At 37.4% G+C, this 22,737-nt stretch overlaps 1 protein-coding gene across 3 annotated transcripts; it reads left to right on the forward strand.

Annotated features, from left to right (window-relative positions):
- Positions 1–1,529: 1,529 nt before the first annotated feature.
- On the forward strand, positions 1,530–18,383 carry LOC120338799 (uncharacterized). Of its 3 annotated transcripts, XM_078115896.1 has the most exons (11): positions 1,530–3,887; positions 3,948–4,011; positions 4,349–4,851; positions 5,408–5,465; positions 5,811–5,909; positions 7,740–7,916; positions 12,122–12,343; positions 13,359–13,520; positions 15,122–15,298; positions 16,316–16,697; positions 17,254–18,383. In XM_078115896.1, exons 1-11 carry the CDS (start codon positions 1,554–1,556, stop codon positions 17,474–17,476), a joined length of 4,401 nt encoding a protein of 1,466 aa, XP_077972022.1. In that variant the 5' UTR covers positions 1,530–1,553; the 3' UTR covers positions 17,477–18,383. The 3 variants fall into 3 exon arrangements, with proteins under 3 accessions (XP_077972022.1, XP_077972021.1, XP_077972023.1); XM_078115895.1 differs by having other exon boundaries at positions 1,530–4,011; XM_078115897.1 differs by lacking the exon at positions 13,359–13,520 and having other exon boundaries at positions 1,530–4,011.
- The last annotated feature ends 4,354 nt before the right edge of the window (positions 18,384–22,737 follow it).

Raw genomic sequence — 22,737 nt, forward strand, 5'->3', positions numbered from 1 at the left:
AATAAGAACAACACGAAAGATTGACTTGATAATGGGGCGCCTAGTCATGTTGGCAATGCAGATTTTGAGATTTATATCAGTCCGTGATCACCACGTCTGCCAGATTCGAAGTCATAGATTTTCAATGAAGGTCATAATAGCGGTATGAACATAAGTCATTTTTGATTGACATCGTGTCCAAGGTAAACAGAGCCTATTAAAATAATGGACAAACTATATCGTTGGATATTATCCAGCTAAGCCAGATTCTAATCGGTTTATGTTATTTATTTTGTCAACGATTGTCGCGTGTCATCTCCGTTCTATTAAATCTTGCTCCAGGGCTTTGGTAAAGTCATATTAGAGGTCATTTAATTGCTAATAGAGGGTCGCCGTTCACCGGACGTATGATTTTCGAAAGAGCGTGCTATTGGAAATCTATATAAAAGTCACGCAGCCTGTTGCACTTGAATAGTTTTACGTTGGTGAAGCAGTGTGATGAAAGTATTAACCATTATAGAGTAACTAGGGATGGTCTGTTCACCGTTGGTCTGGTATGCTTCTTGACTGAAATCTAATAAGTGATGTGTTTGTACAGTAACTTTTCCGGTAGTCATTGTTGAAGTATATTAAACCTATATATAGGGTTTTACCTATACAATTGAATTGTTATGAAGTCAGCTTTCAGTATATCTCAATCAGGTTTATTGTTTTTTAATCAGTAATTAATCAGACAATATGGACACCCTATACAACTCATGGATAAATTGGAAGTATATAAAAAGTATATACAGAATTTTTACCTTTATAATTTCAATTTTATTACTTTTCTGGTAGTCACAGTTGGAAGTATATATAAGGTATATGGAGACAAAAATGAGCTGTTTAGTTTTATATAACGCTTTCACGTTAACTTAACTTACGTAGATTTAGTTCTGATTCGTTGACCTAAATAAACTGGAAGTGTATTCTTTCGGGAAGAAACGAGGTCGCCAATGGGCGTTAGTAGTTATAGCCGCGATATTAAACCCAAATAAAGATGCTGGATAATATGGACGCATTGGCTTCAAGGTTAGAGCGTTGGGCGTATGTGCATATCAATGGCTGGCGCTATGGTGACAGTTATTCACGTCATTTAATCTCGGCTTGTATATTAATGTTATAAAGAATATAGAATTTATTGTCGAAATGCAGGCTTCCAGGTATCGTAGGTCGCATGTTGGGGACTTTTTTCAATAGCAGTATTTTGCGTACTCCGTAGTGTGTGTTAGGGTTAGGCCATAATTCTACTCCGATTTTCCTAATTTTAGTTCTAATACAAGTTCGGGGACTCTCTGTGTTAGTCAAGTGAATATACTCCCTGCACATAAGTTTCAGTCCCTTTACACAACTTGATGTGAAATTGGCGAACAAAATTAGTTACCTCCATATTGGTACACGCACTTCTGGAGCGCCGTATTTTGTTCCCGGATCCGTCTAACGCCATTTTTTTTTGGGCTATATTCATTTTTTGTATGTCCTTTTTCACGATTTCTTTTTTAATATTCATTTAGTCTATAATTCCACCCTGTAAGATGGCCTTGAAGGCGCTTCTTGGGATAGTTCTGATCGTTTGTTTAACGGAACAGTTAGCTAGAGGTGATACCTATGACGATGATGACCACGATGATAAAACAATGATGCCAATGCCAATGGGAAAAGGCAAGGAAATGATGGCGGAAGGAAAACGGATGATGCGGGACGGTGAACGAGGTCGACCAATGATGTGCTATATGGAAAAAAAATCAAAGTCCAGAAAAGGCGGAAAAAGAAGAAAAATGTCGGGAAAGAAAAAGAAAGATGAAAAAGAATTATCTAATAAATTATTTGATCAAGCTTCTCGACTTCTCGGTGTTGTTATGATGGAGACTGAAGGAAAGCCAGGAATAAACATGAAAACATTGAGAGAAGTTTCTGGAATGCTGCAAAAAATGGTGAAGGGAAAGAAAGAAATGAAACCGAAGGGAAAGAAAGATATGAAAAAGCCTGAATCGAAAAAAGAAGAAGAACATGAAGATACTGATCTTGGACTTGAATTACTTGATATCGTTGAAAATATGATTGGCAAAGGCGCGGAAGTGCCAGGAGTTTCAATCACGGTGACGGATTCTAATAATGATCACTCTGAACCCGGAAGTCATATGCCGCGACCTATGAACGATGAACCAATGACACCGGATATGAGTGGACTTGGTGGATTTTTTGGTGGGTTCGATATATCACAACTTGGGTTGGACGCGAAGGGCTTGATTGAAATGTTCAAAGATCCATCTATGTATTTTATGGTAAAAACTATGGGGCTTGAACCAATCATAGGTTTCCTCGACGACCCTGAGATTACAGCTATGCTTGAAACCATGAACATGGACAAACTAATGGTACTTTTGCAGAACCCAGAACTTAGCTCTGGGGAAATGGATGCCAAAGGTCTTACAAGTTTAATTCAAGGCATGAAGAAACCAGAGGTTGTAATTGAATCAGAAATGTCATCGACAAAAAATGAAAGTTCTACACACGAAATGGGTGGAGGCACGTCGACAGACGGTATGACAATGGTGGAAGGTGGAAGTATCTCACATGGAATGGGAAAAGGCATGATAACTGAAGGTATGGGAGAACTAGAAATTACAACCCCTGAAATAACAGACACGATGAAAATGCCAGAAAAGGAGCAAGGCGTGAAGAAACCAGAAATGGCAATTGAATCAGAAATGTCTTTAACAAAAGATGGTAGTTCCACTCATGAAATGGGTGGGGGCATGTCAACAGACGGTATGACAATTATGGAGGGTGGGAGTACCACACATGGGATGGGCGAGGGCATGATAACTGACGGTATGGAGATGATGACAGGATTAAGAGAACCAGAAATACCAACACCAGAAGTAACAGACACGATGAAATTGCCCGAAATGTCAGAAAAAGAGGATGGTCATGAAATGATTGAAATGCCGAAAACAATGTCTATGGAAAATATTGACCTTATGAACTTTGATGTTTCAACTCTTGGATTGTCATCAAAAGAATTGATTGCCCAGTTCAGAGGTCAGGAAATGTCGGCAGTTGTAGAACAACTTGGTATTAGATCAGTTTTAACAATGATGGATGACCCGGAAATACTCTCTATGGTGGAAAAAATGGAACCTGAGGAATTGATGATTTTCCTAAGAAGTGCAGCAGGAGATGCTGGACAGCTAAACAAGGAATTTATAATCGGTATGATTCAAGGAATGAAAACAGAAAACGGAATGAGCACAACAACAGAAATGTTGGAAAAGGAAGAATATGAAGAATCAGGGAAGCCGGGAAAGGAATCACATGAAAACGAAGTACCTGAAGTGATGGAAATGACAGGTGTTTCAGATAAAGGACTTCCAATGAAAGAGGAAACGAGTGTACCACCAAGTCTAAATCTCGGTGGATTTGACATTGGAGCTCTTGGTCTCGACACGAAATCATTGATTGCGATGATTCAAGATCCATCAATGAAATTTCTTGTTGAGCAACTTGATATTGGTCCAATAATAAAACTTCTAGATGATCCACAAGTTAAGTCGATGATTGAAAATGTCGATATTGGCACATTAATCTCTATTTTACAAAGCGGGGAGCTCCAGCCTGATCAACTCAATGCAGAATTCCTTCTAGGCTTGATTCAAATAAAGCAACCCCTAAACGTTGAGGATGACCACGATGATAACCATGATCATGACGACGACGATGATGATCACCATGGCGATGATCATGACCATGATGACGACCATGACCATGACGACGATCATGATGACGACCACGATCATGATGATGACGACCACGATCATGATGACGACCATGACGAGGACCACGATGACGATCATGATGACGACCATGATGATGACCACGATGACGACCACGATGATGAAGATCACGATGACGATCATGATGATGACGAGGATGACCATGACGAGAAAGAAGAAATTATGGAAGCATTCGAAAAAATAATGAAAATGGCTGGTGAGTAAAAATTTAAGGCTGTAGTTCAGCAACAAAAATTCACTCTTTGGCGTTCATTGTGATCTTTTATATAGTTTAGAAACCCAAAAGAAAAAGATACCTCCAATGGCAATTAGTCAAATCAGCTCATAAATTTTATTGTTTTTGTTAAATTGATCCCAATATTGCAATGTTTGATCCTTGCATTTCGAGCTTTCTCTTTTTAACTGTAAGTTGTTTTTGTATGCAAAAATACCATTAAATTACACCGATTTACGCTAAAATGAAACTTTCTCCTAAAATTTAACCATACCTCAATATATTTCAGTTCTTTTTGATCATTTTTCTTCATTCATAGGAGTTGAAGGCAAGGTTACTGAAGAAAACATATTGGATTCAGTGATGAAAGCGATGCAGTTTATCGTGAGCGCAGATGAAGCAACTTTGAGAATGCTGATGGAAGCTGTTGGAGATGTAGATCTAAGTATGTTCGGATTGGACTTTGATGATGATCATCATGACGACGACGATGATCACCATGACGACGACGATGATCACCATGACGACGACGATGATGATCACCATGATGACGACGATGATGATCACCATGACGACGACGATGATCATCATGACGACGATGATGATGACCACCATGACGACGGCATGAAAATGGTGTGCTATCCAATGTCTGACAAAGATATTCAAATGTACGCAAAGAAAATGGATATTCCCATGTTGGGTCAGAGTTCAAAAGATCATAGTTCAATGGGAATGATGAAACAACAGTCGACTTCAATGTCAACAGGCATGATGGCAAAACCTGACCATGACAAGAAAGAATGCAGCTCATGCAACATGGAGGTTAGTTTCTATTTTTACAAATAGTTCTGAAATTTCTGTACGATTGTTCTAACTGACGTAGAGTCTTCTCCCTCCGCTCAACAATAACCCATAAACATCTTTTGAAAACGTCATTTTCTATTCTGTCAAAGTCTGCCATGCTAGCGCTCCAAAGTGCTCACACAATTTGGAGAGAGCATATGGTCGAGATATCAATTCTTAGTTTGATAAAGTTTCGAACGTATTTTGAAGGAAAATGCTAAAAATATTACAGACTTAACAACGTATTTCAATTATTACACCTCGAGTGTTATTAAGTATTTTTGTCGGGTTCAAGTGACATTTATATGGAACGCTTCATCATGTTGATTCAAACTAGTTCCCTGATAAATAGCTATTGTTAGATGGTGGACATAGTATTTGAATTCGAAATTTTGAGACATTAATATATTGGAATCCAATACGCTAACCACTAGGGCCGGCCGTCAATCGAAACTTTTTACAAATTGCTTTGTTAGAGGAATATTGATAGCTAATCAATATTGAGTCTAAAAAATATCTTTGCCTCATTTTGTAGCATATGAAGGAAACAATGCAAGATCTTATCAAGGAAGAAATCTCCAAGGTTTTCGGAGGTAAGACGATTTTGTTCTATATCTTATTTTTTATACAAGTCTTCTATACAAATCTTATTTTTTAAAACAAGGTCATTCAATCTCACCCAGCAGTAAAAAAGACAACTACTAATCCTATTCTGGACGTGCTGATGCAATAGGCATCAATATCGTTTGTTTAAAAAATGATAATAATGTTATCTTCGAAACGTAAGTTGTGAAGTTGAACGTTACTGGCTCAAAACCTTCATTGTAACTTGTAAAAAAAATTCACATAAATGAGACACTAGCTTCTATATATTAGCACGATTATATTTAGTTATAACAATTACAGACTTTAAAATTGTTTATGACTATTACATCTAGGTATCGTACAAAATATCAACGGTATGTCACCATCCATCGATTCTTCCATTATGACGATGTTACAGAAAATGGCGAACGGCGGATTAGAGGGAACACTATGTAAGTAAAATTTTATTTGTTATTGTCATTTGAGACTAAGCGAGATAGGTATCGTTCATTCATTCCTTTTGTCCATACCATTGAGCATTCATAGTGTTAAATGAAGATTAGCAGCTATATGTGGTACACCCGTAGTATGTGCAACAAGATGGCGGACACCGGAACGTATATGTGTATCAGGTTAGGGTTAGGCCATAATTTCAGGTACAAATACTACCGGAGTCACTTGGCTAGTCCCCAAACTCGTAATACAACTAAAATAAGGAAAATTGGAATAAAATTATGGCCTGACCTTAACCTGGTACACATACTATGTTCAGGTGTCCGTCATCTCGTTGCACGTACTTTAGGAGCGCCCTATATGTTTCAAAACATTGAACTCGTATTACTCGACTCTAAACCCCGTAATATTCATAGTAATACAAAATTAGTCACTTCAAATTCTGGTTGTTTAAGCCATGTATTTATTACCTTACGCTAATATTCTATAAAAAAGAAAGAACTTAAGTATTGTAACATTATTTCCGAATGAATTGGAACCGAATTAGTTGAATTAGTTGGAACGCAAAAAGAAATTCTGGCTGGGGCAATTATGAATGAATATTCGAGTAAAAATAAAAAAGTATTCGATATGTAAATTTAGCCAAGATATCACAGCGCATAACATACTGGAATGTGTTGTCTTGAAGTTGCGCAATTCATATATTCGTATGGTTAAATATTGAGCAAAGTCCTTTTCGCCATACATAATGAATAAGAAAGGGGGTTTGATATATGAACGATCGACGCTTCCGGGAAATCCTTATTAAATAGTTTCGACGTTTAAAAGTGTTTTGATAAATAGATCAAAGAAATATCGCCAATGATATTATTAATTAAAGTAAGAATCATGACTATAACGTAGATTAAACTATCCTCGCGACGGTTCACAACACTTACCGGTAAATTGTCTTGAAATTTACAATATTTCTAGCAGTAATAAGATCACAGCCCAAGCGACAACAGATTAAACCTAATCCATATATTAGTTGACCTTAATTATACCTCAGTACGATAAAATTAGAAACGAAATATCAAATTTAAATTGATTTTAGAAGATTATCGGAATTTTGACACGTGACCTAGCTTGGGGCATCAATTGTCGAAGCTAAGTTCTTTGAACACAGAACGAAAAATATCTTCTAACTATCGAATTAGTACGTTAATTACGCGTTATATACCGCCTTCCTCCTAATCAGCTATTAACTATAATTATGGTTTTCTCACGTAAAAATGTCAAATCCGGGATAATCATACGGTTTCTATTTCCTCGTGTTATGTTTTATCTTTAACTAATGGAAAATGATAAGGGCAATGATGATGGTATTTAGTTTGGCATATATTAGTTAATATTACGTGAAATCTTCTTTTGAAGGATTAATAATTACTGGTATTACCTAAAAACTAGGTATGGTATGCAATGAAGCGGTTGGCACGAACTGGCTGGAACGACTTAGTCCCCAAAGCGAATTTGTCTGCGATGATAATTCGGTTACGATTTGATATCGCTACCCTTTTGCTATTTCGAACTCTTATTATGGGTAAAGATTCTGAAACAAAGTATGGTACTGTACTGTCATTTCTCCGCGACTAATTTCTAATCCGTTTTCCTTGATTCTATTTATCTTAGATTAGGTTGGAAAAAATTTGGTTAGGGTATTCCTCCAACTTATCGTAACCTAACAAACAGATGAACATAAACGACCATAACTGACCCGAAAATTAGTGGCGGAGCATTATCAGGATATTCGAAATGTTTACAACGCAACGACAACTTTATCTTAATTTCAGTGCCGGCTAAATTTGAAGACCGTTGGGGCAAATGGTCAAGATGGGAGAGATGTACCAAACGTTGCGGAGGGGGTTTGTCTGTCCGTTCTCGTGCCTGTAAAGTGGAATATATGACCGATGACCCCAGAGAATGCGAACAATCAGAGAGCAGAACATGTAACAGACAACCATGCCTAGGTAAGTTGATTTTTTTATAATAATATCACCGAATGAACTATATTTCTATGTTGTTTGGGTGGTGATATGGTATCATGGCAGTTTAGGAAAATTAATTCACATTTATTTTTTGATATTTTAACATTTTAATGAGAATTTACTTCGAAAAAAATTTATATCGCAGAAACAAATTATGTTGGAAAATACCACGCAAAGCAAAGCGTTAAAAGCGATTATGTTCAAAGCCAAAAAGGTAGCTCTGCCCTATATAACACATCTGTGTCCTTTTCAGTATATAGAAAAATGGATGCGGTTTGTATCATATGTATGTCTTTAGAACACTACTAAAATTCTAAAATTACGAAATTCACAGAATGGTCGTTTCAAAGAAGCTCCTAAAATTACTGTATATCTAAGACAAAATTAAGCGCAATTAGGTTTGATGATGATCAGGATATCCTGATTTTAAAATTAGAGAAAATTGAGCTTCAAAGTTGTCTTATTACTTTGAATAAATTAAACTATTCGCGGATAGATTAAGTATTTCTCAGTCTTTTGAAATTTCGTTTGTCGAATGCCTCTATCCATCAATAAAAATTATGTTATCGTCATAAAAAAACGCAAGATTTTTGTCGAACGTGGAAAGCACTTACTAAACCGAGACGGTACTCCCGTAGCATGTTTACCAGATTAGGGTTAGGCCATAATTTTATTCCGATTTTCCTTATTTTAGTTCCATTACGAGTTCGGGGACTGTCTGTGTTAGCCAAGTGAATATACCCCGTACCCTTGTAAAGTAGGCGAACAAAATTAGTTACCTCCATATTGGTACACACACTTCTGGTGTGCCACCGAGTCTGCACTGCAGCCGAATATACTTTTGAAACAAGCATTTCGCATTGTCATAACATAAAATATGTTTTAAACACCTTTCAAGCACATTACGGTATTTGCTAATGTTTAATTTACGGTCGACAAAAATAGAAAGCGAACTTCAAATAAACAAAACTATCACGGTGATCTGGCACGCTTTGTTTATCAATTCCCGTCACGAGAGATTTTTCGAATAATTTATGATACGTCACAAATAAATAAATACAAGGTTACATACCGTCCCTAGCGCGCAAGACAGCGACAGGTACGCCCATATCTTGTAGTGAACTTATTAATCAGATAACGCAGACTTACAATTATACATTCCTGATTAGAAAACGATAGTTTCAGATTAGCTTAATACCAATATGGATTTCCGTTTCTCATACATAAGAATTCCTGAATCCCTGTTTCACGGCTATCCGATCAGTTTGAGAATTTTTACGAAATGAAACGTTTTGTCTTGTATCATCCACATTTATCTTTGTAAAAATCTTATTTATACCAGAATGCAAAATTTAAATCAATTCGAAATGGGATTGCCATGGGGATGGATATATGGCCCGAAAACCTCCATTTGAATGAACTTGTCTATCGCAATATAATTCGATGTAATTTCAGGCTTAGTTTAAAGCACATTTGAATGAAATACAAAACATTATTTCACCTTATCGTATACATTTTCCATAAACACATACACCTCGTTTACACTCATTTTTATAATTTTCATCAAAGGTGGGGAAAATTTATTTTTTTTGCTAATATCGTGAAGCCTTCAGCGCTCTATAAAATTTAAAGAACTCTTTGTTATTATGATACAAGTAAAGCACTTTGCTTAAGTATATCATATTGAGCATGACTGGTATAAGACAACGCTAAATAATGAAAGTAACAGTAATTTGGCCTAATACAGATGTGGTTGAATCTTTCGTAGATTACGTATAACCTCGATTAAAACTCTCAATTCCAACAGCTAAGTTAAGGGATATGCACGTCAATGTTATGATAAAATTCAATAAATATGGATATGACAATATATGTTTACAGCCTTGTTTCCAAGCCCTGATGTTTTTAACAATATCATATTTCTACCTAAATATTTACTCCGATTTCACTTTCGAGTATCATTTTTCATATTTTGACACGAAATGATTTCGACTGTTATTCTGTGTCGTAATATAACATAATACAATCCTTAGTGAAAATTCAAACCAGCCTATCTATGGATCCAGCCCAAAAATCTACAAAAGAGACCATTCAAATGATGATTGGGGCCCATATATCCATCCCCATCCACCGTCATCCGACTACATGCGGAAGCCAGTAGCCTAGTACAAAGTCCATTCAAATAGCGATTGTGATTCATCTCTTTCTAGTTCTAATCTAGTTGCACCCCAATCAATAGTCTTCTATGGTAGAAGCCATTCGATTGGTAATTTAGATATATCATATTCCTTATTTGAACAATAACGGGACGTTTGTTTTAAGATTGCGTTTTTTGACGATGAGGTACTTGTGTGCATGCTTAGAATGCTTACGCGTCTATATTTTCCTCTCGTTAAATTCATGTGATTTCTTACTTATTGGTGGAATCTTGAGATGTTGCATTTGGTAAATCTATAAATAGTCAGTCGCTGTTAATTCCCTTTAACGCTTCACTTCGTACGAATCACTTCTTTCCCAGCCCAAAACTACCATTATTTTAATCCGTCTTTGTGGTTTACCAGGCTAGCGTAAATGTAGTGAAAAACCACTGAGCTGATTGAAAATATTGGAATATACAAATCGATTTATTTATTGAAAAAATGAGTGAAACTAAGAATTTAAATATTCCAGCTTCGTGGCCTAAAATATCACGGAAATATTTAAATAGAAATAAAACCAAGCTTTCGCCACATTATTGCGTTTATAAATCCATGTCATCAATTAGCGTATATAGTGTCATAAGGTTGACGCAGGCCGTACCCTGGCATCCTGTGCCTTAGGCTATGATCTATATTTGATATGATAATTTTGCCAGCTTAAGCAATTTCATAATGCTTTGCAAGGATTAGATATCGAGATAATTGTGGCCGGGCAATAAGTTTAGCTTATTACTCTCCTTTCAATGCTTGCTAAATTGAGGCAATTTTAGCCAAATAAGGCAAGAGTGACGTACATGCTATTACGCCGAGAATAATGTGATTTTCGGAGTAAAACTCATATTACGACATCTTTGCAATTAGAAATTAAACTTTTTGTGATAAAAGTCCAGGAGACATTGATCTATAGTTGGGGCAAAACTGAAACTTGTACATATTGGGACTAATATGGGCGGTAAGCTTTCCGATTTTTTATTGATCTCGGTATCCATAATTCAAGATATCAAGCGTTGTACAATCCGTTTATTATCGAAACCACAAGCCCTCGAGATCTCTGTCTACGCCGAAAGATTCCGATTCCGCTCAAAAGATCTCTGGCTTCGGGACCACTTGTTCACAGTGATTGCGAAGATTGCCTCATAAAACATGTCGGTGTCATCGCGATATAAAAATTTGTGTGACAGGAATTCAATTTAATTCCGAGTACTGATCAAATTCTTTAAATCTTATCCCAATCTTAACCAAATGAAATGTGTTTGAATCCTGTATACCCTCCATATATGTACAGAAAATTAGTAAATAGATGGAAGGGCTGTCCCATTTGAACAGTGTGTAAACTGTTTTAAGCATAGTAATATAATACCTAACGCGAGCAAAAGACAGTCCGGGAATTCTTGTGACTCGCCGCTGCAAAACAGTGGTGGCATTTATTAACTGCACAGTGCAGACTTCTTACTGCAACTATCCGCTAATCGTGATTTGTGAAATGTGAGAACGTAAAAGACATTGTTTGTTCGAAGAAGAGACCAATTTACAGCGAAGATCATTTTATTTACATTTACATGATGCATCATTATTGCAATGTTTTTCGACGAAACGGAGAACTCACATCTTTGCATAGCAGTATGGCGCTCGCTTAATTAATATTAAAACTTTCTCGGTTATGGTCCTACGAAGAAATGCGTCATTTCCATTTTGCTATTACTGAATATTCTTTTACTTCTTGGATTGAGAATTTGAAACTTGTTGTTGTTAGAAAAATTAAAATTACTTCTATTATCAACTACAAGATGTTAGATAGTTTTGAGACGCCTTGGGTACGTTGATTTATTCCACATTTAACTATATTACGAAAATTGTGTCACCACGCTCTGCGATGAAATATTCCGTTGCTAGTACTGTAGTACTTAACAAACAGTGTTTAAAGTATCGGTGGAAACCAATATATTTTAGCACCGATATCTTGTTACATTAATATTTATTCTACCACAGAACCTTCAACAACAATGGCGCCCCCAACTACTGCAGCCGCCATTGCAAAATGGGTACCATGGTCATCCTGGGATCCATGCACCAGGGATTGTGGAGGCGGAGTTTCCGTCAGATCAAGAACGTGCGCCCCTGAGTACATGATGATGTTCCCAGATGACTTTGAGTGCGAGGAATCCGAAAGCGTTATCTGCAATGAACAGCCTTGTCCGACACCACCAAAAGGTATGAATAAAAAGCAAAATTGTTGTTTTATTGTTTGTTTAATAATATTACATTTTTTCTAACTTTTTAAACTGCTAAACAGTTGATTAGGCAATTACATTTATTTTTTTATTTGCCTGAAAAATGGATACTGTCCCAAAAACTCCGTACCACCGCGTTCCAATCGTTTTTCTTATCTTATATACGAATCTGGTTTACTTTGGTATCATTCGGCTCTTTCCCCAGCAAAAATTAATGATGGGCAACCGGTCAGAATAAATTCTGTAAATTCCCAATGAAGAAGTGCGACGTTGTTTCGTGTTCGGAATGGGCTAAATGGTACAGAAGTAGGCAATGTCGTTAAGTTAATATAAATATGAAATACCCAATCAATTATCTTCTAAGTGAGACAATAAATGGTTGTATAGAGCATTGGTTAAATCGAGGGTGTAAAAACGAGCAAAAACGAAAGAAGTAAACTGGGGATACCAGAGAAGTAATAGCTTCTCTGCTAGAAGATGAGGGGCGAAAACAAATATAGGAAAGCTTGGTTGGTGCGCGTAGTGTATTCTCTCAAAAAGAAGAAGCAGTAAAGGTCTCGACTAGTCTGAATGGTGATTGGTGCATTAGTATAAAGCCAAAATATTGATTTCGTCCAAAATTAAGAGTGGGAACAAAAGTTTTACTGCAAACGGCACAGGTTTATTATTATATTATATGGTGGCTTAATCGTAACTATGCTATTGAATGGTACTGAACTGCTTGGTTCTAGTGGCGTCGTCAGGTGATTAAGGCTTTTTATAGAGTGTTCTGAATATTTCCTTTACTGCGTTTTACAAATGGCTAGTAACAAATATGCTGTTAGGTGTATTTGTGACGCCAAAAAGCTTTTGAATACTATTATGTCATAATAAATCGAATTCATTTGATCCCTGAAAATATTACTAGGCCGAGAAAACTAATGCTTGAATGTAGTAAATATGCTTTTAGTGAGAGTAAATAGCTCCTATGTTAATCAAACTTTACCCATTTCCAGTGGAGAGGGTATGGGGAGCTTGGACCGGTTGGTCAGCCTGTACAGCACGGTGTAATGGAGGGACGGCATACCGAGCTCGTGCCTGTAGAGATGGGTTGCCAGAATGCACTTATGTAGAAAGTCGGATGTGTAATATACAACCCTGCCAAGATGACGAACGAAGTAATGAATTAACGTTCATATCTGGCATGGTCCGTAACATCACTTACTGACCTATAATAATAAACTAATCAAACTAACAGGGTAGCATATTAACCAAATCTAAACGATTTTAGTTTGTGCATGACTGGTAGGGGTGAAATGCAATTCATATTAGTTAGGGCCGGAACGTCGAATGATGTCTTTTATGAGTCTTTGCTCAAAAAAACGTCACGCCACTCCATTGGAATAAATAGGGCACAAGAACTTGCGCCGCGGAATCGCCAGGAAAAAGAATCTTTGGTTGGTATAGTATAGCGCCAAACCCTTATGCTAACTAGCGATTGTGATACATTATGCCGTTGTCATTAAGTATGGAAAGTTACCAACTCGTGTCTCACTGTGTCATAAAAATTCATTCAAAATAAGTACCCACATGCTATCTCCTTCCTGGGCAATGGGCACTATGATGCGAAGAGAAAAGGCGACAAATTGGCTTAATCAATCGTCTGGTCAATAAGTCCAAGTAGATTTATCCTTCCAGATACATGGACGTAGCTGGTAACCTAGATTGAATTACCTCTAATTATTCCGATGGAATTTAAACCTGCGTATCCAGTCAGGATTATCCACGGAGCAATTACGGGCTTACTACCGTCGCCCACACAACAAAATATATCATGCATGTCAAAAATCTAACCAATCGCCTAACTAGTAAGGTAGTAACTAACACATATTTCACTTAGTCGTGCCTGCAACCAGAGTGTGGGGCCCTTGGACAGACTGGTCTGCCTGTACTGCAAGTTGCGATGGCGGAAAATCTTACCGGGCTCGAGCATGTCGGGATAACTTGCCAGATTGTACCGATATAGACAGTCGACCGTGTAACGCACAGTCTTGCAAGGAACGCAGACCAAGTAATAAAACCACAGTAAAATGTGGCATAGTTGAGTTGGAAACCCAAATCACTTTATTTTCAGCACGGTAACATTTTTGCCCGACATGACTTCTTTTTCTTCTACTTCTATGTTTAACTTGTCTGAATCGATTTCTCTTATAATGATTTTTCTTTTCTTTGCTGATATTGATCATCCAATCACGAATCAATGTCATCCATGTACATCTTAGACAAGGTTAATCTATACGCATCATTGCACTGTTTTGTTACGTCATTAATACGAATGTTCTTCATTCGATCAATGCATTTTAAATTTTCCTTGTTGTCCACGGCTGACACCTAGCGGCAACAATAATAAAATCATTATTCATCAAAACATGCAAATTTGATGCATTATCATTGCACGATAATACATTATGTTTAAGGCTTGAAAAACGTGGCCACAAGTTTCATCCCCTGTTTATTTTACATAGTTTTTGCAAATCCTTCAAACCAAATTCAATTGTATGTGGACGCTTATTTACTGTATTTGTGTAAATTGATGGTAAATCGTCAAATTATTGTGGAATTAGCCTACAAATATATTTATACCATTTTGCAATCGAAATAATACGATTTTTCTATTATCCAAATTTGCAATTTCTCCATAGAATACAAAAGCATAATTTTCCATTAACTATATATATAGTAATAATATAATCAAACTAATTCCGAACATTTTTGACAGTTATTGTACCAGAAACTCCTGAATGGCTAGAATGGGGTATATGGGAAGAATGTAGCGCCACATGTGGAATGGGAGTCACAAGAAGAACAAGGCAATGTGTGAGAAAAGCAACAACAACTAACTGCGAACAAGTCCAAACCAGATCCTGTCTCGATAACCCATGCCCACAACCTACTGGTAAGTTATATCATCCAGTATACTTTATGGTACACAAGAGGGACCCAAAACTTCAACTGAAGTACTGACAAAATATTTGCAAGTGACCACTGAAACTAATGAACCTTTCCCCAACATTTGACCCCAGAAAAACTCCTCCTATACTTTACCATTGCAAAGTTTTTGGGGCTATTTTAAGAGTGCTTTTGCGAGTTGGCGCCCGTGAAATGGGGTATGTGTTTCAAACCATCATTATGATTCATCGCATACAACAATCTGTTTTTTAAAAGTACCGTTAAAGAATTTTAGCCTAGTCTATCACAGGTATTTCTACACTAATTTTTATTACTGCAATTAAATTAAAACTCCCAGGAAGACAGGATGACCGTAGAATTATCTGATTTACATTTAAGTTTCCAAAACACAACTGAAAACTAACGAATAGAATTCAAAAATGCGAAAACGAGGTATTGTTTACGACCACGCTTGAAAATCTGTCTGAGGGAGGGAGCATTGTTACGTCCCTTTTTGCAATTTGCTGATTGGCCAATGTCACGAAGTAAACAAGGAAGTCGAAACTCGGGGGAAAGGTCCATGAAAGCTGTATATAGGTCCATTCTTTAAGACAGAAATGTCAGTAAACAGACTTGAGCAGTTTAACACTCTAAGAAAAGTGTTTGGTGGAAGGCGATTACACAAAGTGTGGATACTCAGAATAGATTTTATAGTTCATCTTATACCGCATGTTTGCGTCTTCACCGTACTCCGTACTATACTTTGCTACTATGTTTTGAAGCACCGCAAGCTTTGCGAACTGGGGTTGTTCACCTTATTTATTACATCGTGTGTGAGGTCATGAGGTTTGAATCTGAGATTTATAACATTAGATACCACGGGCTGATTGTACATAGCATATTCGTAGCGTGAATGTATACGTCATATAGAAAACCTGCGATGCCATTATAAATAAGCCCAACACTCTAGCCACAAAGCATTATCCTAAAACAACTAATAAAAACTGGCAACGTTGTTATTCAGATATGACTAAGGTCATAGGGATGGCGTACGGACAATGGAGCGATTGGTCACCATGCACCAAGACGTGTGGACGCGGTCTGAATATGAGAAGACGATTCTGTAGCGACCTTAGCAAGCCGAATTGCGAAGATGTTCAAAGCCGAACATGCATAAAGCCGGCATGCTCAACAGGAGTCCAACGATGCCCTGCGTCGCAGTACAGGCAGCTACGATTGACTGACAGTTGCATTGTCTTCCACGGAAGGGACTCTGGAAGAAAATCGTTCAACAACTACAGACGGTTCTGTCAACAGATGGGCGGAGATCTCATTGAAATGACCGGAGTGGAAAGATGGGTTCAGGTCACTTATTGGTTGAAGGGACTTGTGGGAATCGCTTTCACGTAAGGATTTTATTTTATTGAAACAAAGCGAGGCTTTAATAGACTATTTAGATTTAACCTTGACTCTGAGCCTTCAAACATGTTCAAGTTGAGAAAAAAATCGATAACACGTCGTAATCACAGTTTCTTTACCTGCTAAAGTCCTTGTATACGTGTATATGTCTCATAAATCATCGAACTAATCAACGAAAATGAATAAGACCAAACTTATTTATCAACAAAAATCTTTCTTCAACGTGTCGTCCGTCGCTGTATAAACGCATGGTAACCAAACGATAGTTATTGTTTGCTATGTGATTAAGCCAATGTATGTACTTTCTTCTCTTCTCGGATAAATATGATAATTCTGTCTATTACATTCAGGTCGTTTGTACGAATACTAACCTTTGTATATTTATTCACAATGCCTCCATGTATTTTTTGTGTTGGCTTTGTCCAATCATCTGCGTAATGTGTATTCATAGTATAACTTTCAAAACTGTCTTTACTTTAACTTTTACTTCAAACTTATTACTAAATTTCCTCACTTTTATAGTTCATATTTTTATTCCCACAGTGACCCAGCCGGGCTACCATGGATCGGTTCAACAAACGCTGGCCATCCAGACAAGTGGACTCATCCAAAAGATATGTCTAAGGCAGTATTTACCATCTGGAGCCGAATGGAACCGAAACAAGCTGACTACGACCAGTGTGCCTCACTTAACGTCGTTAATGGCCATGCATACAGCGCTGCTTGCACTGCTTCCAACTACGCAATCTGTGAATACCCGAATTAATCCTGTAAAAGGAAATATCACTAACATTTCTACGTATTGACTTTCTCGGAATTGAATGAATACCGTATTTTAAGGACCATAAGACACCTTTCAAATCCTATTTTTTCCTCAAAAATCGATCGTTATTACCTACATGCAAAACCAGTACCGGTACTATTGTTTCATAAACAAACCACCGTCTTTAACTTCGTAGAAACCGTTGCCTCTTATAGCCCGATGGGCCTTATGTATAAATTAAACACCCCTATCTGCCTTATGGTTCTTGAAATACCGTGTACGAAATATCAAATATAGACCTAAACTGAATTACGTTTAAATGTTGGTGTATTTTACTTTCTTTTATATCCGTATAAATTTTTGTTACAGTTTGTTTACAAAAGTGAAATTTTGCTTTTCTTTAACCAATACCGAATCATGCTTTGATATATATATGTTCCTATTCCGTTTCATAACCACACTGAGCATTACATTTAGTTCTGTATAGTGTGGAGGTTTTGAAGCTGCTGGAAATACTTTATAATGGCTCAATTATTTTCAATACTCTTGTTATAAGTCCAAAAAGTACACATTCATCCTCTAATTTTGATACAATACAATTGAAATGGGTTTTCTGAAAATAGTTTTGAATGTTTTTGGTACTCTTCCGTTGCATTCAAATCAAACGATTCTTATACCGGACGAGAGACCGTGGTTTGTCACGTGATTATGACGTGTTATCGACTTTCCTCTCCCCCGGTATAAAAATTCTATCCTACTCTGGCTATCACATTATTCACACAGTTTTGGACGTTGTATATTTATTATATTACAGTTTTAAATTGTAAGATACCCGATCCCTCATTTTTTAAAAATTTCGATTTGAAAATCTGCCTTCTTGCTTAATTAATGAACAAAGATCTATGTTGAAGATATGGCTTTCTTGGATGTGTTCGGAGTCTATGATATAGCGACCGGAGTCAGCATCTGCCTTTGTATAGTGTGTTAATTGCAAGTAAAGGCACATTTAGTGACTCTTCGTGAAAGGTATAGACGTGAACTCGCCAAAGTGCGTAGCCAAGCCATTTTAACCAACCCCATTTTTTTTTTGGTGGGGAAAGGGCATTTTTTTTCAATACGACGCTTACATGCACTTTTCGCTCCAAACAAGGCATTGGTACAAGCATCTACTGATATCCAACAACAGCTTGAAGAAGTTCTTCACAGACTTGCTTCGCTGTAAGTTATCGAGTTCATACAAGCACTCAATCTCGTCGATCTCAGTTGGTTCGTTTGGGGAAAGGGATTGATAGTAAACAAAAATCGTCGGGTTTTCAGTGAATCGCTTACTCAAAGGGCAAGGTAGTGTTGAGATTGCCGCAAAATTGCTTTTCATGAGAAAATACGTTGAAAATTGTTTTAGTAAAAAAGAAAATGTAACACTGTATGGCAGTCCGCCCTGAAATAATTTTAGTGTTGACCTGGATTAATTCAAGTCTCACACTTAGCTCCCAGATCCAAACGTTTTGCTGTAGGCATGCTGTAGGGATTCAGTTGATTTTCGCAAACCCGTTCTTGTAAGATTGTGATATCAGCGAAATTTTAGACTACTTTAGACCAGGGCTAATTAACTGGCGGACCGCGGTCCGAATCCGGACCTTCCGAGTATTTGATTCGGACTGCATGTGATTCTTTATTTGGGATCATTGGCCCTACTTTGGATATTTAAAAAAAATTTATAATTTGATTTGTTCATATTTAAAGGTTATCTCGTAATTTGCAGCTGTCTATATATGAAAAGAACGGTAACACCAGGAAATTGCGCGTTTGAAGATGTCGAGTATAATTACTGTAAAGACCGGACCCTAGTAATTTTGAAGTTTTGTTTACGGGTATTTGGTAAAAATCCGCATGCGTAAAAGTAGACCAGGGTTTTCCAAACTGGAGTCCGTGATGACTGCACAGGGAGTCCGCGACGATATTGAGAGCCTGATCAATCTTTAATGACTGATTTGAAGCTGAGTTCGATACAACAGAAAACATGTTCTTTCAATTTTGAATCTCAGACCTAGAAAAAGCATTCTCGAAAGATAAAACTATCATGAAGATATTTAATTGATTGCTAAATTTTGTATACACAACTGAAGCGAGCTTATGTTTACCACCATGCTTCAAAATCCGGTGCCCTCGAAGTATTCATACCAAGATGGCGCACAATCTGAACATGGTATGTGTACCAGGGTGGGGTTGTTCAGGTTGTGCGTCATCTTGGTAAGAATACTTCCGAAGCGCCCAAATAACATGTTCTCACAGTTTTGAATCTCAGACCAAGAAAAAGCATTCTCGGAAGGTAAAACTACCATGAAGATATTCAACTCATTGCTAAATATCGGAAACAAGACTGAAGCAAGCTTATGTTTACCTTGAAAATCCTCCAGACTGAAAAATTGTGAGCGCTCATAATTTCACGGTACTCCCGTAGTATGTGCAACAAGATGGCGGACACCGGAACATAGTATGTGTACCAGGTTAGGCCATAATTCCAGGTACAAATACTACGGGAGTCACTTGGTTAGTCCCCGAACTCGTATTTGAACTAAAATAAGGAAAATTATGCCTAAAACTTACCTAGTACACATACTATGTTTAGGTGTCCGCCATCTTGTTGCACATACTACGGGAGCGCCAATTTCACTTGTTACGTCTTTATTGACATCTCGCGTATCCATGTTATGTATGTTATGTATAAAAAAATATTCAATATTCGACTATTCGGTATTAAAAATATTCAAATTATTCGATTCGAAAAAAAAAATCGATTTCGCCCACCCTAACCTAACAGATATTTAATTTGGCTTTGATTCCTAATAGGTTTGTCAAAGCGGCTCGTAATCGTGGAGGATGCAAGGTGCAGTAGCTGCTTGAGATGATCGCCAGATATTTCGAGACTATTTTTCGATTACTGGAACAAAATTAGAATGCTCTAGAACAGGGGTCACCAACCTTTTCGAAGCCAAGGGCTACTTTTGGGGTACAGATTAAGCTGCGGGCTACCAGTTCAATTTACACTTCTAAAAAAATCAGTTGCTCGAGTATAGACACTAATAAACTTTAGGATTCTTCAGGAAATCAAACGATTATCACAACGTTGCAAATAAATTTTTATCAATAACACTTGTATTTCAAAACTGAGTGTTTTTAAATTGATTTTCAACATTCTGCACAAGTCTAAGACAAAATGAACTTAACAGTTGTACTATCAAATGTTGCAGAGTATTATACTCCGACGAGTAACTTGACACTGTAACTCTGAGCGAGCCTTGCAGATTTTCATCAGTGAGGCGTATTCCATGTTTGTTCCAGGTGGAGTGAGTCGCGGCGCTATGGACAATCGTGTTAAGCCTTAGGTTCGCAGGTTAGAATCCCATGCGGGGATAGTTATGTGCGAAAGGATTGCTGGACTCCTCGCCGCCGTAGTGTGGTTCACGTAACCGCTGGTCGGTTAAGGCTTCCTTCGCCATCAGGCTTCCGGAAACAAATAACTAACTATACCCGACATCGAATGGTAACCGGCGAGAAGCCGAGGTTGTCATATGATTGATCCGTCCTAACGGCTATCTTCTCCCCCGGGAGAAATATGTAAATCTCCTCCTATCCTGAGTTTATGTCAAAAATGTTGATTCGAAAGGATAGGTTGAAACAAACGATGGTCTCGTAAAATAGGATTACTGTATGATTTGAATCGCAAGCTTTTTCTGTCCGTACTGTGCTGACCAGTGGGTAGTTAGCGCGGAAGATTACGTGACAAGATGTGAAATATCTTTCCGCTTTGCCGTCGCTAAAATCGCCCCACTAATGAGACACACGCAGGCTGTTTTCATGGTGGTATAAATATATCCACCTCCCATTCATCGTGAAAATAATGGATTTTTCTTTGGAATCAATAATTGTATTATTACTGCTCCGCTAACCAACGGACAAGAAAAAGCGCGGGTTCGTGGAAAGTGATCTCAGTGTGATGTCATAATTGGAAGAGTGTTAATTGACCCGTCACATTACTGAGGTCAAATAAAAATAAAGTTGATGGTTACAATAATAAATATAGTGCCATTTCTAGTTCCCATATAAGTGTGATTTATACTAAAATAGCAGGACAAAATTTAATTGATGTAGCTTACTTATAAGAGCCGTTATTAAGCTTAGTTTGGAACAGACCTGCGGGCGACTCATATGGTCTTCGCGGGCGACTTGGTGCCCGCGGGCAACGCGTTGGTGACCCCTGCTCTAGAAAATAAAATAATCATCGAGTGATTTGATTTATACATAATATTCGGAAATGCGCCAAAAACTGAAAATCTACGAAAGCAAGCCAATGATTACAGTCATGTCTAAAAAATTTTCCAAGTGTCGCAGGGAAGGTTGCTGAGAGCCGCATGCGGCTCTCAAACTCTAGTTTGAGAATCACTGCTCTATAGTGACACCGCGTGTCACATAAATAATTATTTAATAACTCGCTAATTATACGACATAATTCATCCAAAATCTATAGGCTTCTGGTCCGAGATATGATGAATGCATATACAAAATTTGGAGCAGATTTAACCTCGCTTTCGTGAGATATCGCGTGCATCTAACAGACAGACAGAAAAATACCTATCAACATACTTACCGATCAAGATCGATAAGTAATAGGCCTTCTCTGCAGTGGAGTATTGAAGTTGAAAAATTAGAATGTGTCAAGAGTATCAATCTTATTATTTAGGAATTTGGAATACTCAAAAACCTATTACATCAAACACATATGTAATGCAACATAACAAGTGCATATAGACAACATAAAGCAAAGCAATAAATGCCGATACGTGTGTAAAGAAAATAAACACTAGGCACGTACTATATGGAAAAAGTTAAAATTGAGAAAAAAAGCTAATATTCTATGATCACAGTTCTTGTGGATATATTGGCTTATTACTTATCGATTTTAATCGGTAAGTATGTTGATAGGTATTTCTGTCTGTTTGTTTGTCTGTCTGTTAGATGCACGCGATATCTCACGAAAGCGAGATTGAATCTGCTCCAAATTTTGCATGTACATTCATCATATCGTACGTCGTACCAGGAGCCTATTGATTTTGGATGAATTATGTCGTATAATTATGTCGAGTTATTAATTAATTAGTGGAGGGACACAAGGTGTCACTATGGAGTAAGAGTGCTGTATTGGGGATCCCCCTAACTTTCGATCAACAAGTCTTCGGTCTCTGACCGATATTCTCGTTTGTTAA

The sequence above is a fragment of the Styela clava genome, chromosome 9, assembly GCF_964204865.1.
Source record: "Styela clava chromosome 9, kaStyClav1.hap1.2, whole genome shotgun sequence".
NCBI classification, from domain to species: domain Eukaryota; kingdom Metazoa; phylum Chordata; class Ascidiacea; order Stolidobranchia; family Styelidae; genus Styela; species Styela clava.